At 45.0% G+C, this 23,541-nt stretch overlaps 1 protein-coding gene across 2 annotated transcripts in view; it reads left to right on the plus strand.

Annotated features, from left to right (window-relative positions):
• LOC135542351 (CMP-N-acetylneuraminate-beta-galactosamide-alpha-2,3-sialyltransferase 2-like) overlaps positions 1–18,817 on the plus strand; it is a 36,215-nt gene extending 17,398 nt beyond the window's left edge. Inside the window, exons 1-7 of one of the 2 annotated variants that reach the window (XM_064969260.1) lie at positions 5,892–5,982; positions 6,652–7,566; positions 9,977–10,170; positions 10,697–10,876; positions 11,813–11,858; positions 15,048–15,167; positions 15,269–18,817. In XM_064969260.1, coding sequence (XP_064825332.1) covers positions 7,240–7,566; positions 9,977–10,170; positions 10,697–10,876; positions 11,813–11,858; positions 15,048–15,167; positions 15,269–15,439 — 1,038 coding nt within the window. In that variant the 5' untranslated portion in view covers positions 5,892–5,982; positions 6,652–7,239 and the 3' untranslated portion in view covers positions 15,440–18,817. Of the gene's footprint in view, positions 1–5,891; positions 5,983–6,651; positions 7,567–9,976; positions 10,171–10,696; positions 10,877–11,812; positions 11,859–15,047; positions 15,168–15,268 lie in introns of those variants that run through there. The other variant, XM_064969259.1, reaches the window with a different exon arrangement.
• Positions 18,818–23,541: the final 4,724 nt, after the last annotated feature.

Genomic DNA, 23,541 nt, shown 5'->3' on the forward strand with positions numbered 1-23,541 from the left:
TGTGGCTGGACGACGACACGGATAATATAGAGCTGGCTAGCTTCTCCGTGCATCGGCAGGACAGAGCAGCTACGTCTGGTAAGACGAGGGGCGGTGGTGTGTCTATTTGTTAACAACTGCTGTTGCACAATGTCTAATATTAAAGAAGTCTTGAGATGTTTCTTGTCTGAGGTAGAATACTTCATGATAAGCTGTAGACCACACTATTTACCAAGATAGTTCTCAGCTATATTATTCATAGCTGTCTATTTACCGCCACAAACCGTTGCTGGCACTAAGACCGCACTGAACAAGCTGTATAAGGACATAAGCAAACAAGAAAAGGCTCATCCAGAAGCGGCACTCGTAGTGGCCGGGGACTTTAATGCAGGCAAACTTAAATTTGTTTTCTCATTTCTACAGGCATGTCACATGTTCAACCAGAGGGGAAAGCAACTCTAGTACACATTTACTCCACACACAGAGATGCATAAAAAGCTGACCATAACTTTATCCTCCTGATTCCTGCTTACAAGCAAAAACTAAAGCAGGAAGTGCCAGTGACTCGCTCAATACGGAATCAAATCAAATCAAATGTATTTATATAGCCCTTCGTACATCAGCTGATATCTCAAAGTGCTGTACAGAAACCCAGCCTAAAACCACAAACAGCAAGCAATGCAGGTGTTGAAGCACGTTGGCTTGGAAAAACTCCCTAGAAAGGCCAAAACCTAGGAAGAAACCTAGAGAGGAACCAGGCTATGAGGGGTGGCCAGTCCTCTTTTTTAAATATATTTTTTTACCTTTATTTAACTAGGCAAGTCAGTTAACCTCTAGCGTCGAGCAATCCCGTATCCGGGAGCGTAATCATAGCCTCAAGCTCATTAGCATAACGCAACGTTAACTATTCATGAAAATCGCAAATGAAATGAAATAAATATATTGGCTCACAAGCTTAGCCTTTTGTTAAGAACGCTGTCATCTCAGATTTTCAAAATATGCTTTTCAACCATAGCTTCACAAGCATTTGTGTAAGAGTATTGATAGCTAGCATAGCATTAAGCCTAGCATTCAGCAGGCAACATTTTCACAGAAACAAGAAAAGCATTCAAATAAAATAATTTACCTTTGAAGAACTTCGGATGTTTTCAATGAGGAGACTCTCAGTTAGATAGCAAATGTTCAGTTTTTCCAAAAAGATTATTTGTGTAGGAAAAAACGCTCCGTTTTGTTCATCACGTTTGGCTAAGAAAACCCCCCGAAAATTCAGTCATTACAACGCCAAACTTTTTTCCAAATTAAGTTAATTCCATAATTTCGACAGAAACATGGCAAACGTAGTTTAGAATCAATCCTCAAGGTGTTTTTCACATATCTATTCAATGATAAATAATTCGTGGCAGTTGCCTTTCTCCTCTGAACCAAATGAAAAGTGGACGCAGCAATAATTTCGACGGAGGACACCAAGCGGACACCTGGTAAATGAAGTCTCTTATGGTCAATCTTCCAATGATATGCCTTCAAATACGTCACAAAGCTGCAGACACCTTGTGGAAATGGCAGAAAGTGTAGGCTCATGCTGGCGCATTCACAGCCATATAAGGAGACATTGGAACACAGCGCATTCAAAATCTGGGGCATTTCATGTATGAAATTTCATCTTGGTTTCTCCTGGAGCATTAGTTCTGTGGCACTCACAGATAATATCTTTGCAGTTTTGGAAACGTCAGAGTGTTGTCTTTCCAAAGCTGTCAATTATATGCATAGTCGAGCATCTTTTCGTGACAAAATATCTTGTTTAAAACCTGTTAGAGATTGGGCTACTTTTTTCAACATTCTGTTAAAAATCGCGCAACATTTCAACGTCCTGCTACTCATGCCAGGAATATAGTATATGCATATGATTAGTGTGTGTGCATAGAAAACACTCTGAAGTTTCTAAAACTGGTTAAATGATGTCTGTGACTATAACAGAACGTGTTTCGTGGTCAAAATCGCAAGGAAACCTGATCACAAAATTGACGAAGAAAAAATCAATCCGCCAGTCTCTGTATTGTCTATTGCAAGGTATAATAGATGGCGATGGGCTTACAGTTCCTACAGCTTCCACACGATGTCGCCAGTGTTGTGAATACTATGCAGCTAAATCCTTGGTCATATGAGTAATAGGCACAGCCTTTCGTTGGGTACACAGCAGGAAGAAATGGAAGGGGGAAAGTGGACTACGTTTTCCAAACTTTTTGCTATTGAATACAGATCGCTCCGTGATCAATTTGATCATTTATTAACGTTTACTAATACCTAAAGTTGGATTACAGAAGTAGTTTGAAGTGTTTTGTCAAAGTTTATAGGCAACTTTTTTAATAAAAAAGATAATGTTGCGTTTATAAACGGTGTTTTTCCTGGATCACACAGTCTTCATAAATGGACATTGTGGGTATACAAGGACCGATTTTAATCGAAAAAAAGACCCAATTGTGATGTTTATGGGACATATAGGAGTGCCAACAAAGAAGCTCGTCAAAGGTAATGAATGTTTTATATTTTATTTCTGCGTTTTGTGTAGCGCCGGCTACGCTAATTCTTTTGTTTACGTCCCATTCAGGTATTTCGGGGTGTTGCATGCTATCAGATAATAGCTTCTCATGCTTTCGCCGAAAAGCATTTTAAAAATCTGACTTGTTGGCTAGATTCACAACGTGTGCAGCTTGAATTGAGTACCCTGCATGTGTGTTTTAATGAACGTTTAAGTTTTAACGAGTGCTATTAGCATTTGGCGTAGCGCATTTGCATTTATTGTTGGCAAGGTGGGACGCTAGCGCGTCGGGTTGCCCAGAGAGGTTAAAACGGGAACGTTTTTTTATCCAAAAATTAAAAGAGCGCCCCCTATATCAAAGAAGTTAAGAACAAATTTGTATTTTCAATGACGGCCAAGGAACAGTGGGTTAACTGCCTGTTCAGGGACAGAATAACAGATTTGTACCTTGTCAGCTCGGGGATTTGAACTTGCAACCTTCCGGTTACTAGTCCAACGCTCTAACTGCTAGGCTACCCTGCCGCCTCTTCTGGCTGTGCTGGGTGGAGATTATAAACGAGCATGGCCAAGATGTTCAAAATGTTCATAAATGACCAGCATGGTCAAATAATAGGTCTGGGACAGGTAGCATGTCCGGTCAACAGGTCAGGATTCCATAGTCGCAGGCAGAACAGTTGAAACTGGAGCAGCAGCACGGCCAGGTGGACTGGGGACAGCAAGGAGTCCTGAGGCATGGTCCTAGGGCTCAGGTCCTCCGAGAGAGAGAAAGAAAGAGAGAAAGAGAGAATTAGATACTTAAATTCACACAGGACACCAGATAAGACAGGAGAAGTACTCCAGATATAACAAACTGACCCTAGCCCCCCGACACATAAACTACTGCAGCATAAATACTGGAGACTGAGACAGGAGGGGTCAGGAGACACTGTGGCCCTATCCGATGATACCCTCGGACAGGGGGGTATTTCAACAGCCTTTCAACTGGCTGTTGAAAGGTGGGATGCTCACGTCCCGAACGGTCCCAGAGGGGTTAACTTCTTATGGTATAGGGGATGCTTGCTTCCCACTAGGCCAAAAACCAGGGAAAATGCAGCGCAGCAAATTCAAATAAATTGATATAAAAATCAAACTTTCATTACATCACACATGTAAGATACTCAATTAAAGCTACACTCGTTGTGAATCCAGCCAACATGTCAGATTTTAAAAAGGCTTTTCGGTGAAAACATAAGAAGCTATTATCTGATGATAGCACAACAGTAAACAAAGAGGATAGCATATTTCAACCCTGCAGGCGCTACACAAAACGCAGAAATAAAATATAAAAGATGCCTTACCTTTGACGAGCTTCTTTTGTTGGCACTCCAATATGTCCCATAAACATCACAATTGGTCCTTTTGTTCGATTAATTCCATCCATATTTATCCAAAATGTCAGTTTATTTGTCGTGTTTGATCCAGAAAAAAACACCATCCAAAATGCGCAACGTCACTACAAAATATTTCAAAAGTTGCCTATAAACTTTGCCAAAATATTTCAAATGACTTTTGCAATATAACTTTAGGTATTTTTAAACGTTAATAATCAATCAAATTGACGACGGGTCTATCTGTTTTCAATAGAGGATGAGAGGAACTAAAGCTACTTTTCAAGTCTTGGCCAACTCTCAACAGCCCAACACCCTTTTCCCTTTTCCAGGATGGCCATACTTCTTCATTGCACAAATGAATAACCTCAACCAAACTCCAAAGACTAATGACATCCAGTGGAAACGGTAGGAACTGAAAACAAGTTTCTAAGAAATATCATTTGCCAATGAGAACTCAGTGAACAGACAGAGACCTAAAAAAAAATTCTGAACGGTTAGTCCTCAGGGTTTTGCCTGCTACATAAGTTCTGTTATACTCACAGACATGATTCAAACAGTTTTAGAAACTTCAGAGTGTGTTCTACCCAAATCCACTAATAATATGCATATCTTATATTCTTAGCATGAGTAGCAGCAAGTTGAAATTGGGCACGCTATTTACCCAAAAGTGAAAATGCTGCCCTCTGTACCTTAAGAAGTTAAAGCAGTTCTCCATGCAAGAGTGGGCTAAAATTCCTCCAGAGCGATGTGAGAGACTGACCAACAACTTTGTTTATTTTATTTTATTGAACCTTTATTTAACTAGGCAAGTCACTTAATAAGAACAAATTCTCATTTACAAAAGATGAAACAAAAATTATTGGGCACAGACAACAGCACAAAGGGCAAGAAGGTAGAGACAACAATACATCACACAAAGCAGCCACAACTGTCAGTAAGAGTGTCCATGATTGAGTCTTTGAATGAAGAGATTGTGATAAAACTGTGCAGTTTGAGTGTTTGTTGCAGCTTGATTCAGTCGCTAGCTGCAGCGAACTGAAATGAGGAACGACCCAGGGATGTGGAAGTATTTGGTTGCAGTCATTGCAGCTAAAGGTGGGACAACCACTTATTAAGTGTAAGGGAGCAATTACTTTTTCACACATGGGAATTGAGTGTTGTGTATCTTTGTTAATTCAATAAATAAAATAATTCGACATATTTTTTGTTATTTGTTAACTCAGGTTCCCTATATCTAATATTAGGTTTTGTTTGAAGATTTGATAAGTCAGTATAAAAAAATATGCCCAAAAATAGATACAATCAGGAAGGGGGCAAATACTTTTCCACAGCACTTTAAATCTACTTTAAAATCTATGGCATGACCTGAAAATGAGCTTTAAGAATTTTGCATAGACCAATGGGCTAATGTTTTGCACAGTCCAGGAGTGGAAAGCTCTTACAGATTTACCTAGAAAAGACTCAGTGCTGTAATCACTGCCAAAAGTACTTCTACAAAGTATTGACCCATTATATGGGGTATTGTGTGTAGAAAAATTTAACCATTTTGAATTCAGGCTGTAACACAACAAAGTTATGAATACTTTCTGAAGGCCCTGTAGCTACTCCTTTTAAGCATATGTGTATATGCCTTGGCACATACAAAGCAGACTCTGCTGTGATGCCCTGTGTGTATCCCTATGTGGGTGTTCTCTCTCTTGCCCTGCCATTGTAATTCAGGATTCACTGGCTTCATTTGATTGAATAATGAATGTGAAGTGTCTGGGCCTTGGCCTGCTGGTTGGGCCTGGGTCTTTTGTTGCGCTGTTCTGAGGATAAGATGCAGGTATGTTTGTTCTGCACCAGGACCAGACAGACAGGCAGACAGACACGCAGGCAGGGATACACCGATATGATCTCATCTCATCTAACAGAACTCTTCCACTGCATCAGCTGACGATCAGCTGATCCCTGGGAATTCTCCCTCCAACCCCTCCTCTCTCGGATCCTATAACCACTGTGGCTTTAGTTTGGCAGCCAGGTGGGGAGTCTCCGCTAATATCCAGAGGCAGCAGGATCCCAGTGAGGGAAGTCAGCAGGCTGGCTTATTCAATGCAAGTGAGTTCAATGCAAGTGATTCTGCACCCCTGGTGTCACTGAGTCTGGCCCCAAAGGGGGAGGGGGGGGGGTATTGCATCTATGGGAGATGCATTAATGCAGGGCCAGCGTGTGACTTTATTTATAAACTTGTGTTTTGCAGAGTGGACGCTCAGGCTCAGTTGTGTGCCTCAGCGAGAGGCAACAGTTGTTTTGGTTTTCCACTCCTTCAATGGTAGTGTTGTGCTCTGAGAACTCAAGGTGAAGAAAAAAGGCTGCACGTTAACAGTTCTGCTGAATTTCCTCTTTCTGCACACACAGGAGGAGGGGTGCTTACAACAGAAGTTTCACAGCCAATAGGGTGACTCTGTTACATTTGTGCAAGCTTTGTTATCGATCATGCTGATAAGAAGTGGAGTTAGTACTGCGCGCATATATTCAGTGCAAATACTGTAAATACCAGATGGCCATGCACACAGTATATTTTTTATGAATGTTTTCAAGATACGGTATGTATTTAGCCCTAAATTGATGGGCAGTTTATCAAAAGCTGCCGTTGACTGTTCAGTATGTGGCTCTTGGAGTATTGATTTCTCTCCCCATCTCCTATTTGTTACTTAAAGCAGCATGGTTGATGTTGATTTTGTTTTCTGAATTGTTGCATTGATGCTGTGTGTTTGTGTCTTCTAGAAGCAGTAAGCTGTGCAGCGCATTCAGACCGGAGCTCTGGAGAGAAACATGGAGGTTTTACCTATGAGAGGCCTTCTTTAGGCTTGGGTAGGGAATTTGGAAACCGAAGGCTATATGTTTCCCTTCCTCTTTTACATTTCCTCGCAGATTGCCTTGAGCAGAGCAAGGCGGTCTCCCTCGTAAGCGGCAGACAACATTTTTGGGTCGAATTGTTTCATGGGACTTATTCTCCTCGATCAACTAGGACACATCAGGCCACGGTCAAAATCCAGCTAACACCCTCTTTCCTTTATAAACTCAGGTATCAACCAATTCTTCTGCATGTTTGTGTTACCTGTGATTTTAAGAAGTGTGCCAGCTCTCTGGCTGGGACAGCAGGGAGATAGAACATCAGAAAGTAGTTTCTGAATGTTTCTAGTTCTTACCTTTTAATCCAGAATCACTAAGTATATAAGCCAAGACAATAACACTGGACTGCCTAAGTTGGGTTCCACCACTGAAACTCCTGGTGCCAACGCCTATCACTGGACTGCCTTTTCCCCAGGGCACTGACTGTACACCTCTCTACCAACCTCACAACGTCCGGTCATGCTTTTCAAGAGGAAGTTGTGCTTGTTTTCTCTGTTTGGTGGGATTCTCTTTGTCATGATCACCATTCAGAAGAACAACATCCTGTCTATGACTTTGATGGAGACCCATGCCACCTCCAGGACTGTGCCAGGGCCCGCTGTTAACCAAACATGGGCAACACCCAGTGCCATGGTGCTCAGTCCAGACAGGATATGTGAGTGCCCATCCTGCATAGCGGACATGAAGGTTTCTGTATGGTTCGCTCAGCACTATGACCCCCAGCAGCAGCCCTTCCTCACAGACAGAGACGACAACATGGACCCCCTGGCCCTGAAGTGGTGGCTGGTAAGACCATTACTATTGATGAGAGGGGCCAAAGACTGTGACCATGTATGTGGCCAAATACTGTACATTATTAGAAGTACATCAGTACAATGTAATACATTTCTACTTAGTAATGATAGTAATAATGTAGTATTACATTGTATTACTATATATCCTGTTCACTATCGTTCAATAATAAGTCATTTGAAAATAATTCAAGGTACAGTGCCTAGTGAAAGTCTACAAACCCCTTGCACAGTCGACATTTTGTTGCCTTAAAATGTTATCATAGGGAAAACATGTTTTTAGAACTTTTAGCAATTATGTAATTTACATAAATATTCACACCCTTGAGTCAATACATGTTAGAATCACCTTTGGCTGTGACTACAGCTGTGAGTCTTCCTGGGTAAGTCTAAGAGCTTTGCATACCAAGATTGTACAATATTTGCACATTATGACATTTTTTTGTTTTTTTTGTTTTTTGTAACCTTTATTTTACTAGGCAAGTCAGTTAAGAACAAATTCTTATTTTCAATGACGGCCTAGGAACAGTGGGTTAACTGCCTGTTCAGGAGCAGAACGACAGATTTGTACCTTGTCAGCTCAGGGATTTGAACTTGCAACCTTTCAGTTACTAGTCCAACACTCTAACCACTAGGCTACCCTGGCGTTGATTGTTGATCATCGCTAAACAGCCATTCTCAAGCCTTTCCATAGATTTTCAATCTGACTTATGTCAAAATTGTAACTATGCCACTCAGGAACATTCAATGTCATCTTGGCAAGCAACCCCAGTGTATAATTGACCTTGTGTTTTGGGTTATTGTCCTGCCGAAAGGTGAATTTATCTCCCAGTGTCTGCTGGAAAGCAAGCTGAACCAGGTTTCATCTAGGATTTTGCCTGTGCTTAGCTTTATTCTGTTTCTTTTCCCCCAAAAAAACTCCCTATTCCTTGCCGATGACAAGCATAACCATAACATTATGTAGCCACCACCATGTTTGAAGATATGAAGAGTGGTACTCAGTGATGTGTTGTTGATCCGTCCTCAGTTTTCTCCTATCACAGTCATTAAACTCTTAACAGTTTTGATGTCACCATTGGCCTTATGGTGAAATCCATGAATGGTTTCCTTTCTCTTGCAACTGAGTTAGGAGGGATGCCTGTGTCTTTTTAGTGACTGGGTGTATTGATACACCATCCAAAGTGTAATTATTAACTTCACCATGCTCAAAGGGATATTCAATGTCTGCTTTTTTAATTATCTTTACCCATCTACCAATAGGTGCCCTTCTTTGCAAAGCATTGGAAAACCTCCCTGGTCTTTGTTTGAAATTCACTGCTCGATTGTGGGGTACAGAGATGAGGTAGTCAATCAGAAATCATGTTTAAACACTATTAATGGACACAGAGTGAGTCCATGCGACTTAGTCTGTGACTTGTTAAGCAAATGTTTACTCCTGAACTTATTTAGGCTTGCCATAACAAAGGGGTTGAATATGTATTGGCTCAAGACATTTTAGCTTTTCATTTGTATTATTAATTTGTACAGATGTCGAAAACAACAATTTGACATTACGGGGTATTGTCTGTAAGCCAGCGACACCAAATCCATTTTAAATTCAGGCTAGAACACAACAAAATGTGGAAAAAGTATATACTCTCTGCTCTAAGAGTTGTGCAAAGTCGGTTGGATATTATTTCAAAATATTCACAGTAGTAATAGCTAAAAATAGTGCTTCCACCAAGTATTTGAAAATGTGGAGTAGGTTGTGTAGATCTTTGGGAAACAATATCAAACGTAATCCCTTCTTAGATGTAATTTTAAGGCAGCAAAATGTAAAGACCATGCAAGGGGTGTGTAGACTTTCACTAGGCACTGTATATGGATCTGTAATGTGTGTATTCCCAGATATACTCGCCAATTATCATTTTATTCACATGAGGAATTTAGGGCTCTATTTAATCTTTATTGCTGAAGCGTTAGAAATTCAACGGCAACTTCCAATCGAGACGACATATGCAGCGTTTACCGTGATTGCAGTCTCCACTAATGCTGAAATTTAAATTTCACACACACACACACACACACACACACACACACACACACACACACACACACACACACACACACACACACACACACACACACACACAGTGTTGGTCTGCTAAGAATGCCATGCCAAAATTGTTAGTAAGATGGCCACAAAGAGGCTGGCTGGTTATGAAGGAACACATTTAACACAAGGCCTCCCTCTGGAGCTGCCAAAATTAGAATCTACTTAGTCTGAGTACTGAGTACTGAATATTTAAAGGACCCTTGTATATTGCCCTGTTTTTGTTTGTTGGTAGCCAAAGGAGAGCACAGGCATTATTCCTGTGAGATATTGTTGTTCCACATCTAAAGTGAGTTTTGAACATTCCCGTCAGGCTTTGCAGCGGTCCACCGATGAGCGTACGATATACGAGGTGATCCAGAAAATGTTCCAGGTCATCGCTCCCCCCCCCAGGGATGTCCAACCCAAACAAGCTCAATGCAGGAAGTGTGCAGTGGTGGGGAACTCAGGAAACGTGCTGGGCTCTCAATATGGCTCCTTGATAGACTCCCATAACAGTGTCATAAGGTATGGCCCAGAGAAAACATGACCCAACGCAGACAACACAATCAATCAAACATTCAAAACCACCATTAACAGACAAAACAACAACAATAGAAAATCCAAAGAATCATGCTTATCACACACAACACCAACATAGTCTAAAAAGCGAGAGCAGGCATTACACAATCACTGCCATGATCCAAACAACGCACCGCTATTCACATTGGCAGGATTAGGCAATAATGAGCCTGATGAACTGCAGTGACCAGGCTTCAGTTCCAGACATGCAACAAACCACCTGACCCAATTACCTCATCTCCTGAAACCAGTGAGGCATACCGCATGAAGCTCAATCAACACCATAATTAGTTAACTATTGGTTAAGTCAGGTGGTTGACTGACTGTCTGGAATGAATGAAAACAGTACACTACAGCGCAGTAGCTGCAGGGTTACCATGTTAATAAATCGAATACAGTGTCTGATTGTTATCTCGCACGCCATACATGACATGCCTGTGAACTGAAGCAATGTTCTCGCTTTGCTGTCAAGAATGAATAAAGCCACCACATTAGGGTTCGAGGCGGACGTGGGCAACAGAACGACACACCACTTCATGTACCCTGAGAGTGCAGTGGACATCGGCCCTGGGGTCCACCTCGTCCTGCTGCCCTTTAAACTCCGCGATCTACAGTGGGTAGCCAGCGCCCTGTCGACGGGAGAGATCAAAACGTAGGTCTACTCTACGCGAATTACAAGCTTTTTACTGTCACTTCCCAAATTGCAGTAGCTGCATTTGTGCACTCAACTGTCTACTGCATGGTATTCGTCTGACTGACTAAAACAGATGGCGTAGTTAATTGTTGACAATTGTTGACCTTGATCTTGTCTTAGGGCTCTATTCAATCAGACCCACTTAAGCCGACATCCACATAGTGGTGTCTGAGCTGTCATATCCACAAAGCTGACATTGCCTTTGGCTGCATTAAGAGTTGCATTAAGAGAAATCCCATGCAGTCTTGTTGACAAGTTTGATCACTGGAATGTGAGGTGTAAATCTACACCTCGACTAGACTGATATAAATGCTCATTATTTAGTTTAATGATTTTCTTTTTGAGTGCCATTATTTCTAAATAGTCTACACTTTCTCGTTCTGGACTTCTAACGTGTGTGGGATGGATGTGGCTTTGTGACAATGATCAAGACCAGCTGCTCACAGATTTGACAGCTCCAACATAGTCACACCTCCACTACAGTATGTAGGCTATCGCCGGTTAACACTTGATCTGATTGAATCTAGGCCCTAGTCTGTTTAATGTTTTTTATTATTTACATTTTACATTTTATTTCACCTTTATTTAACCAGATAGGATAGTTGAGAACAAGTTCTCATTTGCAACTGCAACCTGGCCAAGATAAAGCAAAGCAGTTCAACAACACAGAGTTACACATGGAATAAACAAACATACAGTCAATAACAGTAGAAAATATATATACAGTATGTGCAAATGAGGTATGTGACAGTTGTCTTTGTTGTGTCAATTTTTACTGTTCCGTTTTAATCGTGACAAATGTTTGGCATTGTAAATGAGAACGGTTCTCAACTGACCCACCTGGTTAAATAAATAAAACTATCTTATTGTTGTTTTCCTTACATGTTTCTTCAGGACATACATGAGGGTGAAAGATCGAGTACAGGCTGACAAGGATAAGGTAAGTCTTGTTATTTACTTGGCAAAATGTTGACTGCGGCAGTAACGGTTTTCTTGTGGTGAAGGAGAGGCGGACCAAAACGCAGCGTGGTTAAATTGATTCATATTTAATAAAAAAAGATAAACACGAACACTACAAAACAATAAACGTGGAAAACCAAAAACAGGCCGAAACATAGAAATACCCAAATCATAGAAAAATAAACAGACTGCCCGCCCCAAATCACGCCCTGACCATACTAAATAATGACAAAACAAAGGAAATAAAGGTCATAACGTGACAGTACCCCCCCCCCAAAGGTGCGGACTCCGGCCGCAAAACCTTAACCTATAGGGGAGGGTCTGGGTGGGCGTCTGTCCGCGGTGGCGGCTCTGGCGCAGGACGCGGACCCCACTTCACCAACTTCTTATTCCGCCTTCTTGTCCGCTTCCGTGGCCTCCTAACCACGGTGACAATACTAAAGGGGCAACTCGGGACAGAGGGGCGGAAGCTCTGGACAGAGGGGCGGAAGCTCTGGACAGAGGGGCGGAAGCTCTGGACAGAGGGGCGGAAGCTCTGGACAGAGGGGCGGAAGCTCTGGACAGAGGGGCGGAAGCTCTGGACAGAGGGGCGGAAGCTCTGGACAGAGGGGCGGAAGCTCTGGACAGAGGGGCGGAAGCTCTGGACAGAGGGGCGGAAGCTCTGGACAGAGGGGCGGAAGCTCTGGGCTGAGGGGCGGAAGCTCTGGGCTGAGGGGCGGAAGCTCTGGGCTGAGGGGCGGAAGCTCTGGGCTGAGGGGCGGAAGCTCTGGGCTGAGGGGCGGAAGCTCTGGGCTGAGGGGCGGAAGCTCTGGGCTGAGGGGCGGAAGCTCTGGGCTGAGGGGCGGAAGCTCTGGGCTGAGGGGCTCTGGCGCCTCTGGGCTGAGGGGCGGCCCCTGGCTGACTGGCGGCACTGGCGGCCCCTGGCTGACTGGCGGCACTGGCGGCCCCTGGCTGACTGGCGGCACTGGCAGACTGGCGGCACTGGCGGCCCCTGGCAGACTGGCGGCCCCTGGCAGACTGGCGGCACTGGCGGCCCCTGGCAGACTGGCGGCACTGGCGGCCCCTGGCAGACTGGCGGCACTGGCGGCCCCTGGCAGACTGGCGGCACTGGCGGCCCCTTGCAGACTGGCGGCACTGGCGGCGCTGGGCAGACTGGAGGCACTGGCGGCGCTGGGCAGACTGGCAGCACTGGCGGTGCTGGGCAGACGGGCGGCTCAGGCGGCGCTGGGCAGACGGGCAGCTCAGATGGTGCTGGGCAGACGGGAAGCTCCGGCAACGCTGGAGAGGAAGGCTCTGGCAGCGCTGGACTGAGTAGCTCTGGCGCCTCTGGAATGAGGGGCGGGAGCTCTGGCTGCGCTGGAGAGGAGGAAGGCTCCGGCAGCGCTGAACAGGCGGGAGACTCCGGCAGCGCTGAACAGGCGGGAGACTCCGGCAGCGCTGGAGAGGAGGAAGGCTCTAGCAGCGCTGGAGAGGCGGGAGACTCCGGCAGCGCTGGAGAGGAGGAAGGCTCCGGCAGCACTGGACAGGAGGTAGCACTTGTAGGGATGAGACGGAGAGACATCCTGGTGCAGGGAGCTGCCACCGGAGGGCTGGTGCGTGGAGGTGGTACCGGATAGACCGGAACGTGCAGGCGCACTGTAGCTCTTGAGCACCAAGCCTGCCCAACCTTACCCGGTTGAATGCTCCCGGTCGCCCTGCCAGTGCGGCGAGGTGGAATAGCCCACAATGGGCTATGCAGGCGAACCGGGGACACCGTGCGCAAGGCTGGTGCCATGCAAGCCGGCCCAAGGAGACGCACTGGGGACCAGATGCGTAGAGCCGGCTTCATGGCACTTGGCTCGATGCTCACTCTAGCCCGGCCGATACGCGGAGCTGGTATGTACCGCACCGGGATATGCACCCGCACTGGGGACACCGTGCGCTCCACCGCATAACACAGTGCCTGCCCGGTCTCTCTTGCCCCCCAGTAAGCACAGGAAGTTGGCGCAGGTCTCCTACCTGGCTTCGCCACACTTCCTGTGTGCCACCCCCAAGAAAGTTTTAGGGCTGACTCTCGGGCTTCCATCCACGCAGCCGTGCTGCCTCCTCATACCAGCGCCTCTCCACCTTCGCTGCCTCCAGCTCTTCTTTGGAGCGGCGATATTCTCCTGGCTGTGCCCAGGGTCCCTTTCCTTCCAATTCGTCCTCCCATGTCCATACCTCCTCGCGCTGCTCCTGCTGCCTCTTCTCCATCTGCAACTTGGGACGGCGACACTCCTCTGGTTTTGCCCAGGGTCCTCTCCCGTCGAGGATTTCTTCCCAAGTCCAGAAGTTTTTATCGCGCTGCTCCTGCTGCTGCCCGTTACCACGCCGCTTGGTCCTGTTGTGGTGGGTGATTCTGTAACGGTTTTCTTGTGGTGAAGGAGAGGCGAACCAAAACGCAGCGTGGTTATATTGATTCATTGATTCATGATTCAAAAATAAAAAAACACTAAAAATAAACTTGGGAAACCAAAAACAGCCCTATCTGGTGCAAACACAGAGACAGGAACATATCACCCACAAACACACAGTGAAACCCAGGCTACCTAAGTATGATTCTCAATCAGAGACAACTAATGACACCTGCCTCTGATTGAGAACCATACTAGGCCGAAACATAGAAATACCCAAATCATAGAAAAACAAACATAGACTGCCCACCCCAACTCACGCCCTGACCATACTAAATAATGACAAAACAAAGGAAATAAAGGTCAGAACGTGACAGCGGCGCCATACAGGTTGCAAAATAGTTGGAAAGAGTTTGTGATGTGCCAATTTCATGGCACATGGTTTATGAACTGATACGCAAAACAACACTTGATTCAAAACTTAGTGTTATTCAATTTAAATGATTGTACAAAATTCTGAAAATATGATTTACAATGTAAAATTTCTATCTATCTACAGAAATGTTATGTATATCAAAATATCAAATAACTTGATTTTTGCAATGCAATTATTGTGAAAAATGTAATCAAAACGCCATTTATGTAAAATGTGTGTAGAATGTACTGTACATGTAACAAAAGAAAAAGCTGAAAAAACACGTTTATTTTAAATTTTTTATTGTCATTTTGGATGAAAACATTTAATTATTAATGCTTTTTGTGTGTTGCTTTACAGCTAATCACCCTCTCGTTTGCAGGTAATGGTGATAAATCCAGCATTCTTTAAGTACACCCATGACCGGTGGACAGAGCGCCATGGCAGATACCCATCCACGGGCATGCTGGCCATAATATTTGCCCTGCACATCTGCGATGAGGTGTGTATCCTTTGATATCAAGAGCCGTATCTTTGGTATGAGAAGCCTGCTTGAAAGTAAACAGAATGCTAATAACACTAGTGATGCTAACGCCTCTACAGGTGTCGGTATTTGGCTATGGAGCCGATCAACATGGGAACTGGCATCACTACTGGGAGGAAAACAAGTACGGCGGCGCGTTTAGGAAAACCGGAGTCCACCATGCTGATTTTGAGACGGAGGTTATCCAAAAGCTTGACACAGAGGGCAAAATTAAGCTGCACAGGAGATGAGAATGAGCAGGGGTGGTGTGTACAGGATGAAGCCATTAGAGTGTAGTGGTCTGGTGGTCAGAGACAGTCAAATATGTGCTCTGCTCTCTGCAACTAGTGCCTATGAGCAACACAAACAACCAAAACCACAAACGGGAGTCCTCAAACCACAACAAAAACTTGAATCATGTACATTGCCTTCAGAAACTATTCATACCCCTTGACTTATTCCACATTTTGTTGTGTTACAGCCTCAGAGATCTACAGACAGTTGTGGGAACTTATATAGACAGATGTGTTTCTTTCTAAATCCTAAATTGGCCACAGGTTGACTTCAATCAAGTTGTATTGACATCTCAACTATGATCAAAAGAAATTGGATGCACTGGATGCACCTGAGCTCAATTTGGAGTTTCATAGCAAAATGGTGTGAATACTTACAGTGCCTTCGGGAAGTATTCAGTCCCCTTGACTTTTTCCACATTTTGTTACCGCCTTATTCAAAAATGTATTATTTCCCCCTCATCAATCTACTCACAATACCCCATAATGACAAAGCAAATGTATAAAAAATGAAACTGAAATATTACATTTACGTAAGTAGTCAGACCCTTTACTCAGTATTTTGTTGAAACAACTTTGGCATCGATTACAGCATTGATTATTCTCGGGTATGACGCAACAAGCTTGGCACACCTTTAATGGGGTGTTTCTCCCATTCTTCTCTGCAGATCCTCTCAAGCTCTGTCTTGTTGGATGGGGAGCGTTGCTACACAGCTATTTTATGGTCTATCTAGAGATGGTCGATCGGGATTAAGTCCGGGCTCTGGCTGGACCACTTAAGGACATTCAGAGACTTGTCCTAAAGCCACTCCTGCATCTTCTTGGCTGTGTGCGTAGGGTCATGTTCACCCCAGTCTGAGGTCCTGAGTGCTCTGGAGCATGATTTCATCAACTTTGCTCTGAACTTTGCTCTGTTCATCTTTACCTTGATCCTGACTACTCTCCCAGTCCCTGCCACTGAATAAATAAAAAAAATCGCCACAGCATGCTTCCCGCTAGGGAATGTGACTAGCCGGCCACTCAAGGACATTCAGAGACTTGTCCCAAAGCCCCTCTTGCATTGTCTTGGCTGCATGCTTAGTGTCCTTGTCCGGTTGGAAGGTGAACTTTTGTCCCAGTATGAGTCCCTGCCACTGAAAAACATCCCCACAGCATGATGCTGCCACCACCATGTTTCACTGTAGGGATAGTGCCAGATTTCTTCCAGATGTGACGCTTGGCATTTAGGCTAAAGATTTCAATCTTGGTTTCATCAGACCAGAGAATTTTGTTTCTCATGGTCTGAGAGTCTTTAGGTGCTTTTTGGCATACTCCAAGTGGGCTGTCATATGCCTTTTACTGAGGAGTGGCTTCCGTCTGGCCACTCTACCATAAAGACCTGATTGGTGGAGTGCTGCAGAGATGGTTGTCCTTCTGGAAGGTTCTCCCATCTCCACAGAGGAACTCTAGAGCCCTGTCAGAGTGACCATCAGGTTCTTGGTCACCTCCCTGACCAAGGCCCTTCTGCCCCGATTTCTCAGTTTGGCCAGACGGCCAGCTCTATGAAGAGTCTTGGTGGTTCCAAACATCTTTCATTTAAGAATGATGGTGGTCACTGTGTTCTTGGGGACCTTCAATGCTGTAGATTTTTTTTGTTACCCTTCCCCAGATCTGTGCCTCAACACAATCCTGACTTGTTTTTGCTCTGACATGCCCTGTCAACTGTCAGACCTTATATAGACAGGTGTGTGACTTTCCGAATCATGTCCAATCAATTGAATGTACAGGTGGACAGGTGGACTCCAATCAAGTTGTAGAAACATCTCAAGGATGATCAATGGAAACAGGATGCACATGAGCTCAATTTCGAGTCTCATAGACAAGGGGCTGAAACCTTATATACATAAGTTATCTGGTTTTTATGTTTAAGAAATGTGCACAAATATCAAAAAAACTGTTTTCACTTTGTCATTATGGGGTATTGTTTGTAGATTGGTGAGAATTAAAATAAAAAATCAGGCTGTAACACCGCACAATGTAGAATAAGTCACGGGGTATGAATACTTTCTGAAGTCAATGTAGTTCCTTCCCTGTTCTGTACATGTCGTCATGCTGCACTGAACTAGCCTTATACTGAAGGAACCTTCAAGAACCCGAGGGCCTTTGACTGACGGTTAAACCACAGCCACAGAAAAAGCATTAAGGACAAAAGCGCTGTGTTTGCGAGAGTGCAAGAATCATATCTACGTATATTTCTCTTCTTTGTGGGGACATAAAAGGGCAATGTTTGTTTCACATTAATTCAAGCATTTTCACTGCAATGGAACCATAAGGATTGATTTAATAAGGAGTTTTACAGTTTAATGTCTTTTTAGAGACTGTTTTGAGCTGCCATTCATAGTCAATCTATACCATTATATTTTACAGCTTTCATAATCAGTTCCTGTAATGTACACATTTACAGTATGTTGCCCAGTATTAGGTTGACCCTCATTTTATCTAATAACACGCGCTTTAAACTATGGAAACTTCACTCGTGTTGTATTCCAAAGAATACAAATCTTGAGCCTAATAATATAATATAATAGTAATATTTGAAGTTATACATAACTGCCTTAGTGTTGCTGGACCCCAGGAAGAGTACAAAATCCATGTGTATGTGTCTGTGGGGTGAATCATGTTAAACTGTTCCCACACCACAGTTCAAAGTGATCTCATTATTTGTCTACTGGTTTGCGCAAACAAATGCCTGAGATTAGGTAAAGATAGCTATGTATGTGGTTGATTGCTGTTACATCTATTTCCGAGATGGACTTGTTGTTTTGTATGTTCTCAAGGCTGGAAATGAGTGGTTTGTTATTTTTCGTAATTATAAAATGAGGATCCTTAATAAATACATATACTAAAATACAAATTAATCATTTTAAAACAGTGTGGTATAATTATATTTTAAATATTTTACTCTTGGACCATGGTGTGACCCCAAAGACTTCGACATGGAAAAACACATTGAAATATAGGAATACTGAACACTGACTTTAAATAAACCTTACCTTATGAAGCAAATGTGACATGAGCATACTGTACGTATTATTTTGAGAAGTTATCGTCCTTATTGCTCAATGCACTTTCATACTTTACATTTTATTGTCCACATTGACCAATTGTAATGCATTTGTATTTGAAATCCCAAATGTATGTGTGTATCTGTGTGTTAGTGAAAGAAAGTTGAATTTGTGAGGACATATGGTTGAATTTTGTTTGTGTGTGGTTGACTATAATCAAGCTGTGGTGTTATTTTTGTTCATGAAATTTAAGGTAATTTCCAATTGAGCCGACAGCATTTACCCCCTACATCTGTGTGGGACTTTTCCCACAGCATTTACTGTGCAGCATTTACTGTGAATGTGGTCTACGCGACAACAGGATTCAATGGCGCTATAGAGTGGATCTCAAGTGCACATTACTGGGCAACCAGTCAGAGAGCATCGTTATGGTCCTTCAGATTCATACACATTGTTCAAAGGTAAACGACTCCGACAGATGAAAATGCACATAATTTACTTACTTAGTCCTATTCAATTATCACCAAAATTATCTATTGATCAATAAATAGCCTAATGCATGCCTGGATACTACTGAATGGATTTATTCCAGACACAGATTATATTATAATGACCTGGCTAGATCATAAATGAACAAATGTCCGGACAGAGGATTGTGTTTACGAATTCCCAGTTTATTAACCAAACTCAACACAGGCTGCTGTTTGGCCGTAGCCCACCCCAAATAAACCAAGGAAAACAGTATCAAACAATGGTGACCCATCTCTTGTTATGACCAGACGTAAAGAGAGAGAACAATGGCTAAGCATGGTCTTAATCTTGCAGTGCTCCACCCCCGCACCCCCACAACGCACCACCAACCACAAGGATGCCCCGAATCGGAACACTCCAGGCATTCACGTGGTTGGCAAATAGCAGTTCGACTAACATGTCGGACCCTGCACCCAGTACACAACCTTCCCTAACCTCTACAGGATGCTGCAAGGGCCCTCGAAGTGGCTGTCCAGCTTGGGGCATCTGCCTTTCCCAGACCAGCTCCCCAGCCACAAAGTGCCTACCCCAGATGTACATGTTATAGTTCCTCTTCTGCCTCACACCTGCATTCACCAGCTGCTCTCTGTCGAAGATGTGGGCTGTCTCCAGGCAGTCCTGGAGTCTCCGGGAATATCTATCTATACCCAGGGGCCGATCAAACACCATCTCTGCCGGGGTGCGGATTTCTCTCTCCCCAGCATGAGGAGGGCAGGCATGCAGTAGGTGGAATCTTGGACAGCGGAGCGGCATGCCATGAGGACCTTGGGCAGGTACTTGTCCCAGTCACGCTGGTGTTTGGCAGAGACGATGGAAAGCTGCTGTCCAAGCGTTTTGTTGAATCGTTCCACAAGGCCATCACTTTGAGGATGGAGAGAAGTAGTGCGGGTCTTGTGCATACCCAGCCTCCCACACATGGTGGAAAACATGCTTGACTCAAAGTGGTGTGGTGGGGAATGGCCCAACCACATTCACTCCCACCCTCTCCATGGTAGCCCTAACTGGGAACTTTTAGAGCTGAGCATGAGAACGGCCTGGACACATCCCTCTTGTGCTGCCCCAGTAAAAGCCCTGGCGGAGGGTTTTGGGACCCTGAAGTGTCCAGTCCCCACCCCCCCATGAGTGCTCTGGAGCACAGCCACTCACCTCTCCCGTAGCTGGTTCCTTCCATGCCCGCTGTAGCACGCCATAAGCCAGCCGCAGTCTCTCAAACTTGAACACAACCCTTTGGTTGCGAGTGAGAGAGCTGCCACGGCGCTGCCACCTCTTCCCACGGTGGTCTCAGCTGTGCCTCTACCCACTGTAGCACTAGCTGTAAGTCTGTGTCCCGTCCCTGCTGCTGCCCTGATTCAGCCACGTCAACAGTCTTCCGCTGATAGCAGACAGGCCCGCTCGACTGACACTGTGGCCCAGAACCCCTCCTCGGCACACAGCTCTCTCTCATGGCATCTTTCCGGTCACAGTGATGGCACCCGTCTGCATACAGGGTCGACGGGTCATGACATTGGAGTGGCGTGCCTCTGCCCTCTGCACCACTGTGAAGTCGTATGGCTGTGCACTACTGTGCAGACTGTGGATGACTGTGAAGTCCTCAAACCAGCGTGCAACCTGCCCGTCTGGCTCTTTCAAAGACATGAGCCACTGGAGAGCAGAGTGGTCAGTCCTTACAGTAAAGGGCAGGCCACCCAGGTAGTACTTGAAGTGTTTGATGGAAGCCACAACAGCCAAGAGCTCCTGCCGGGTGACACAGTAGCGGCGCTCATGTTTGTCAAATGTTTTGCTATAGTTTGCCACCACTCTCTCCCCCTCTGGCCCCACTTGGGCCAGCACCCCACCCATGCTCACATTGCTTGCGTCTGTGTCCAGGATAAAGGTGAGGTCAGGGGGCGAGCACAGGGGCCTCGATCAGTGCACGTTTGAGGGTGTTGAAGGTCTCCTTGCACTCCACTGTCCAAGTGAAGGCCTTGTCCCTCAGGGGAGCAGCGACGCTTGAGAAGCCCCGTACAAACCTCCTGTAGTACGAGGCCAGGCCCAGGAAGCTCTTCAGCTGTTGCTGGATGGTGGGGGTGGGCCCGTCTCGGACAGCTCCCACTTTGTCCTCTATGGTGCTGATACCCTCCTCCCCACATAATGGCCCAAGAAGGATACTCCTCTCCTCATGAAATGGCACTTCTTGTGGGTAGAGCTTCAGGCCTGTGGCAGCCAGCCTCTCCAGCGCAGCCCCCCCGGTTCTGCTGCTCGGGGTCAAGACCAATACAGTTCCTCCCCCTTATCTCCCTCACTGCAGACAGTGTCCTCTCCCATCTGGGCTAGCGGAGGGATGTGTTATGGAGGTAGCTGGGGGAATGTAACACACAGCCGTAGGTGACAAAGGGGCCTGGGAAAAGTCCCACACAGATGTAGGGGGGGGGCAGCCATGAGTCTCTGCTGCTTTAACTGTTGGCGTGAGGGAGTTGTTGGGTTGTGTGAATGTGACATTGGGGGGGGGGGGCTATAGGTCCCACAAGGGTGGGTGCTCAGCCCCCTCGTGTACTCCCTGTGAACCAACAACTGCGTGGCCATGCACGCCTCCAACTCAATCATCAAGTTTGCAGACGACACAACAGTAGTGGGCTTGATTACCAACAACAACGAGACAGTCTACAGGGAGGAGGTGAGGGCACTTGGAGTGTGGTGTAGGGAAAATAACCACTCACTCATCATCAACAAAACACAGGAGATGATCGTGGACTAGGAAACAGCAGAGGGAGCACCCCCCTATTCATACCCCTTGACTTATTCCACATTTTGTTGTGTTACAGCCTCAGAGATCTACAGACAGTTGTGGGAACTTATATAGACAGATGTGTTTCTTTCTAAATCCTAAATTGGCCACAGGTTGACTTCAATCAAGTTGTATTGACATCTCAACTATGATCAAAAGAAATTGGATGCACTGGATGCACCTGAGCTCAATTTGGAGTTTCATAGCAAAATGGTGTGAATACTTACAGTGCCTTCGGGAAGTATTCAGTCCCCTTGACTTTTTCCACATTTTGTTACCGCCTTATTCAAAAATGTATTATTTCCCCCTCATCAATCTACTCACAATACCCCATAATGACAAAGCAAATGTATAAAAAATGAAACTGAAATATTACATTTACGTAAGTAGTCAGACCCTTTACTCAGTATTTTGTTGAAACAACTTTGGCATCGATTACAGCATTGATTATTCTCGGGTATGACGCAACAAGCTTGGCACACCTTTAATGGGGTGTTTCTCCCATTCTTCTCTGCAGATCCTCTCAAGCTCTGTCTTGTTGGATGGGGAGCGTTGCTACACAGCTATTTTATGGTCTATCTAGAGATGGTCGATCGGGATTAAGTCCGGGCTCTGGCTGGACCACTTAAGGACATTCAGAGACTTGTCCTAAAGCCACTCCTGCATCTTCTTGGCTGTGTGCGTAGGGTCATGTTCACCCCAGTCTGAGGTCCTGAGTGCTCTGGAGCATGATTTCATCAACTTTGCTCTGAACTTTGCTCTGTTCATCTTTACCTTGATCCTGACTACTCTCCCAGTCCCTGCCACTGAATAAATAAAAAAAATCGCCACAGCATGCTTCCCGCTAGGGAATGTGACTAGCCGGCCACTCAAGGACATTCAGAGACTTGTCCCAAAGCCCCTCTTGCATTGTCTTGGCTGCATGCTTAGTGTCCTTGTCCGGTTGGAAGGTGAACTTTTGTCCCAGTATGAGTCCCTGCCACTGAAAAACATCCCCACAGCATGATGCTGCCACCACCATGTTTCACTGTAGGGATAGTGCCAGATTTCTTCCAGATGTGACGCTTGGCATTTAGGCTAAAGATTTCAATCTTGGTTTCATCAGACCAGAGAATTTTGTTTCTCATGGTCTGAGAGTCTTTAGGTGCTTTTTGGCATACTCCAAGTGGGCTGTCATATGCCTTTTACTGAGGAGTGGCTTCCGTCTGGCCACTCTACCATAAAGACCTGATTGGTGGAGTGCTGCAGAGATGGTTGTCCTTCTGGAAGGTTCTCCCATCTCCACAGAGGAACTCTAGAGCCCTGTCAGAGTGACCATCAGGTTCTTGGTCACCTCCTGACCAAGGCCCTTCTGCCCCGATTTCTCAGTTTGGCCAGACGGCCAGCTCTATGAAGAGTCTTGGTGGTTCCAAACATCTTTCATTTAAGAATGATGGTGGTCACTGTGTTCTTGGGGACCTTCAATGCTGTAGATTTTTTTTGTTACCCTTCCCCAGATCTGTGCCTCAACACAATCCTGACTTGTTTTTGCTCTGACATGCCCTGTCAACTGTCAGACCTTATATAGACAGGTGTGTGACTTTCCGAATCATGTCCAATCAATTGAATGTACAGGTGGACAGGTGGACTCCAATCAAGTTGTAGAAACATCTCAAGGATGATCAATGGAAACAGGATGCACATGAGCTCAATTTCGAGTCTCATAGACAAGGGGCTGAAAC

The sequence above is a fragment of the Oncorhynchus masou genome, chromosome 6 (genome assembly GCF_036934945.1).
Source record: "Oncorhynchus masou masou isolate Uvic2021 chromosome 6, UVic_Omas_1.1, whole genome shotgun sequence".
Lineage (NCBI taxonomy): Eukaryota > Metazoa > Chordata > Actinopteri > Salmoniformes > Salmonidae > Oncorhynchus > Oncorhynchus masou.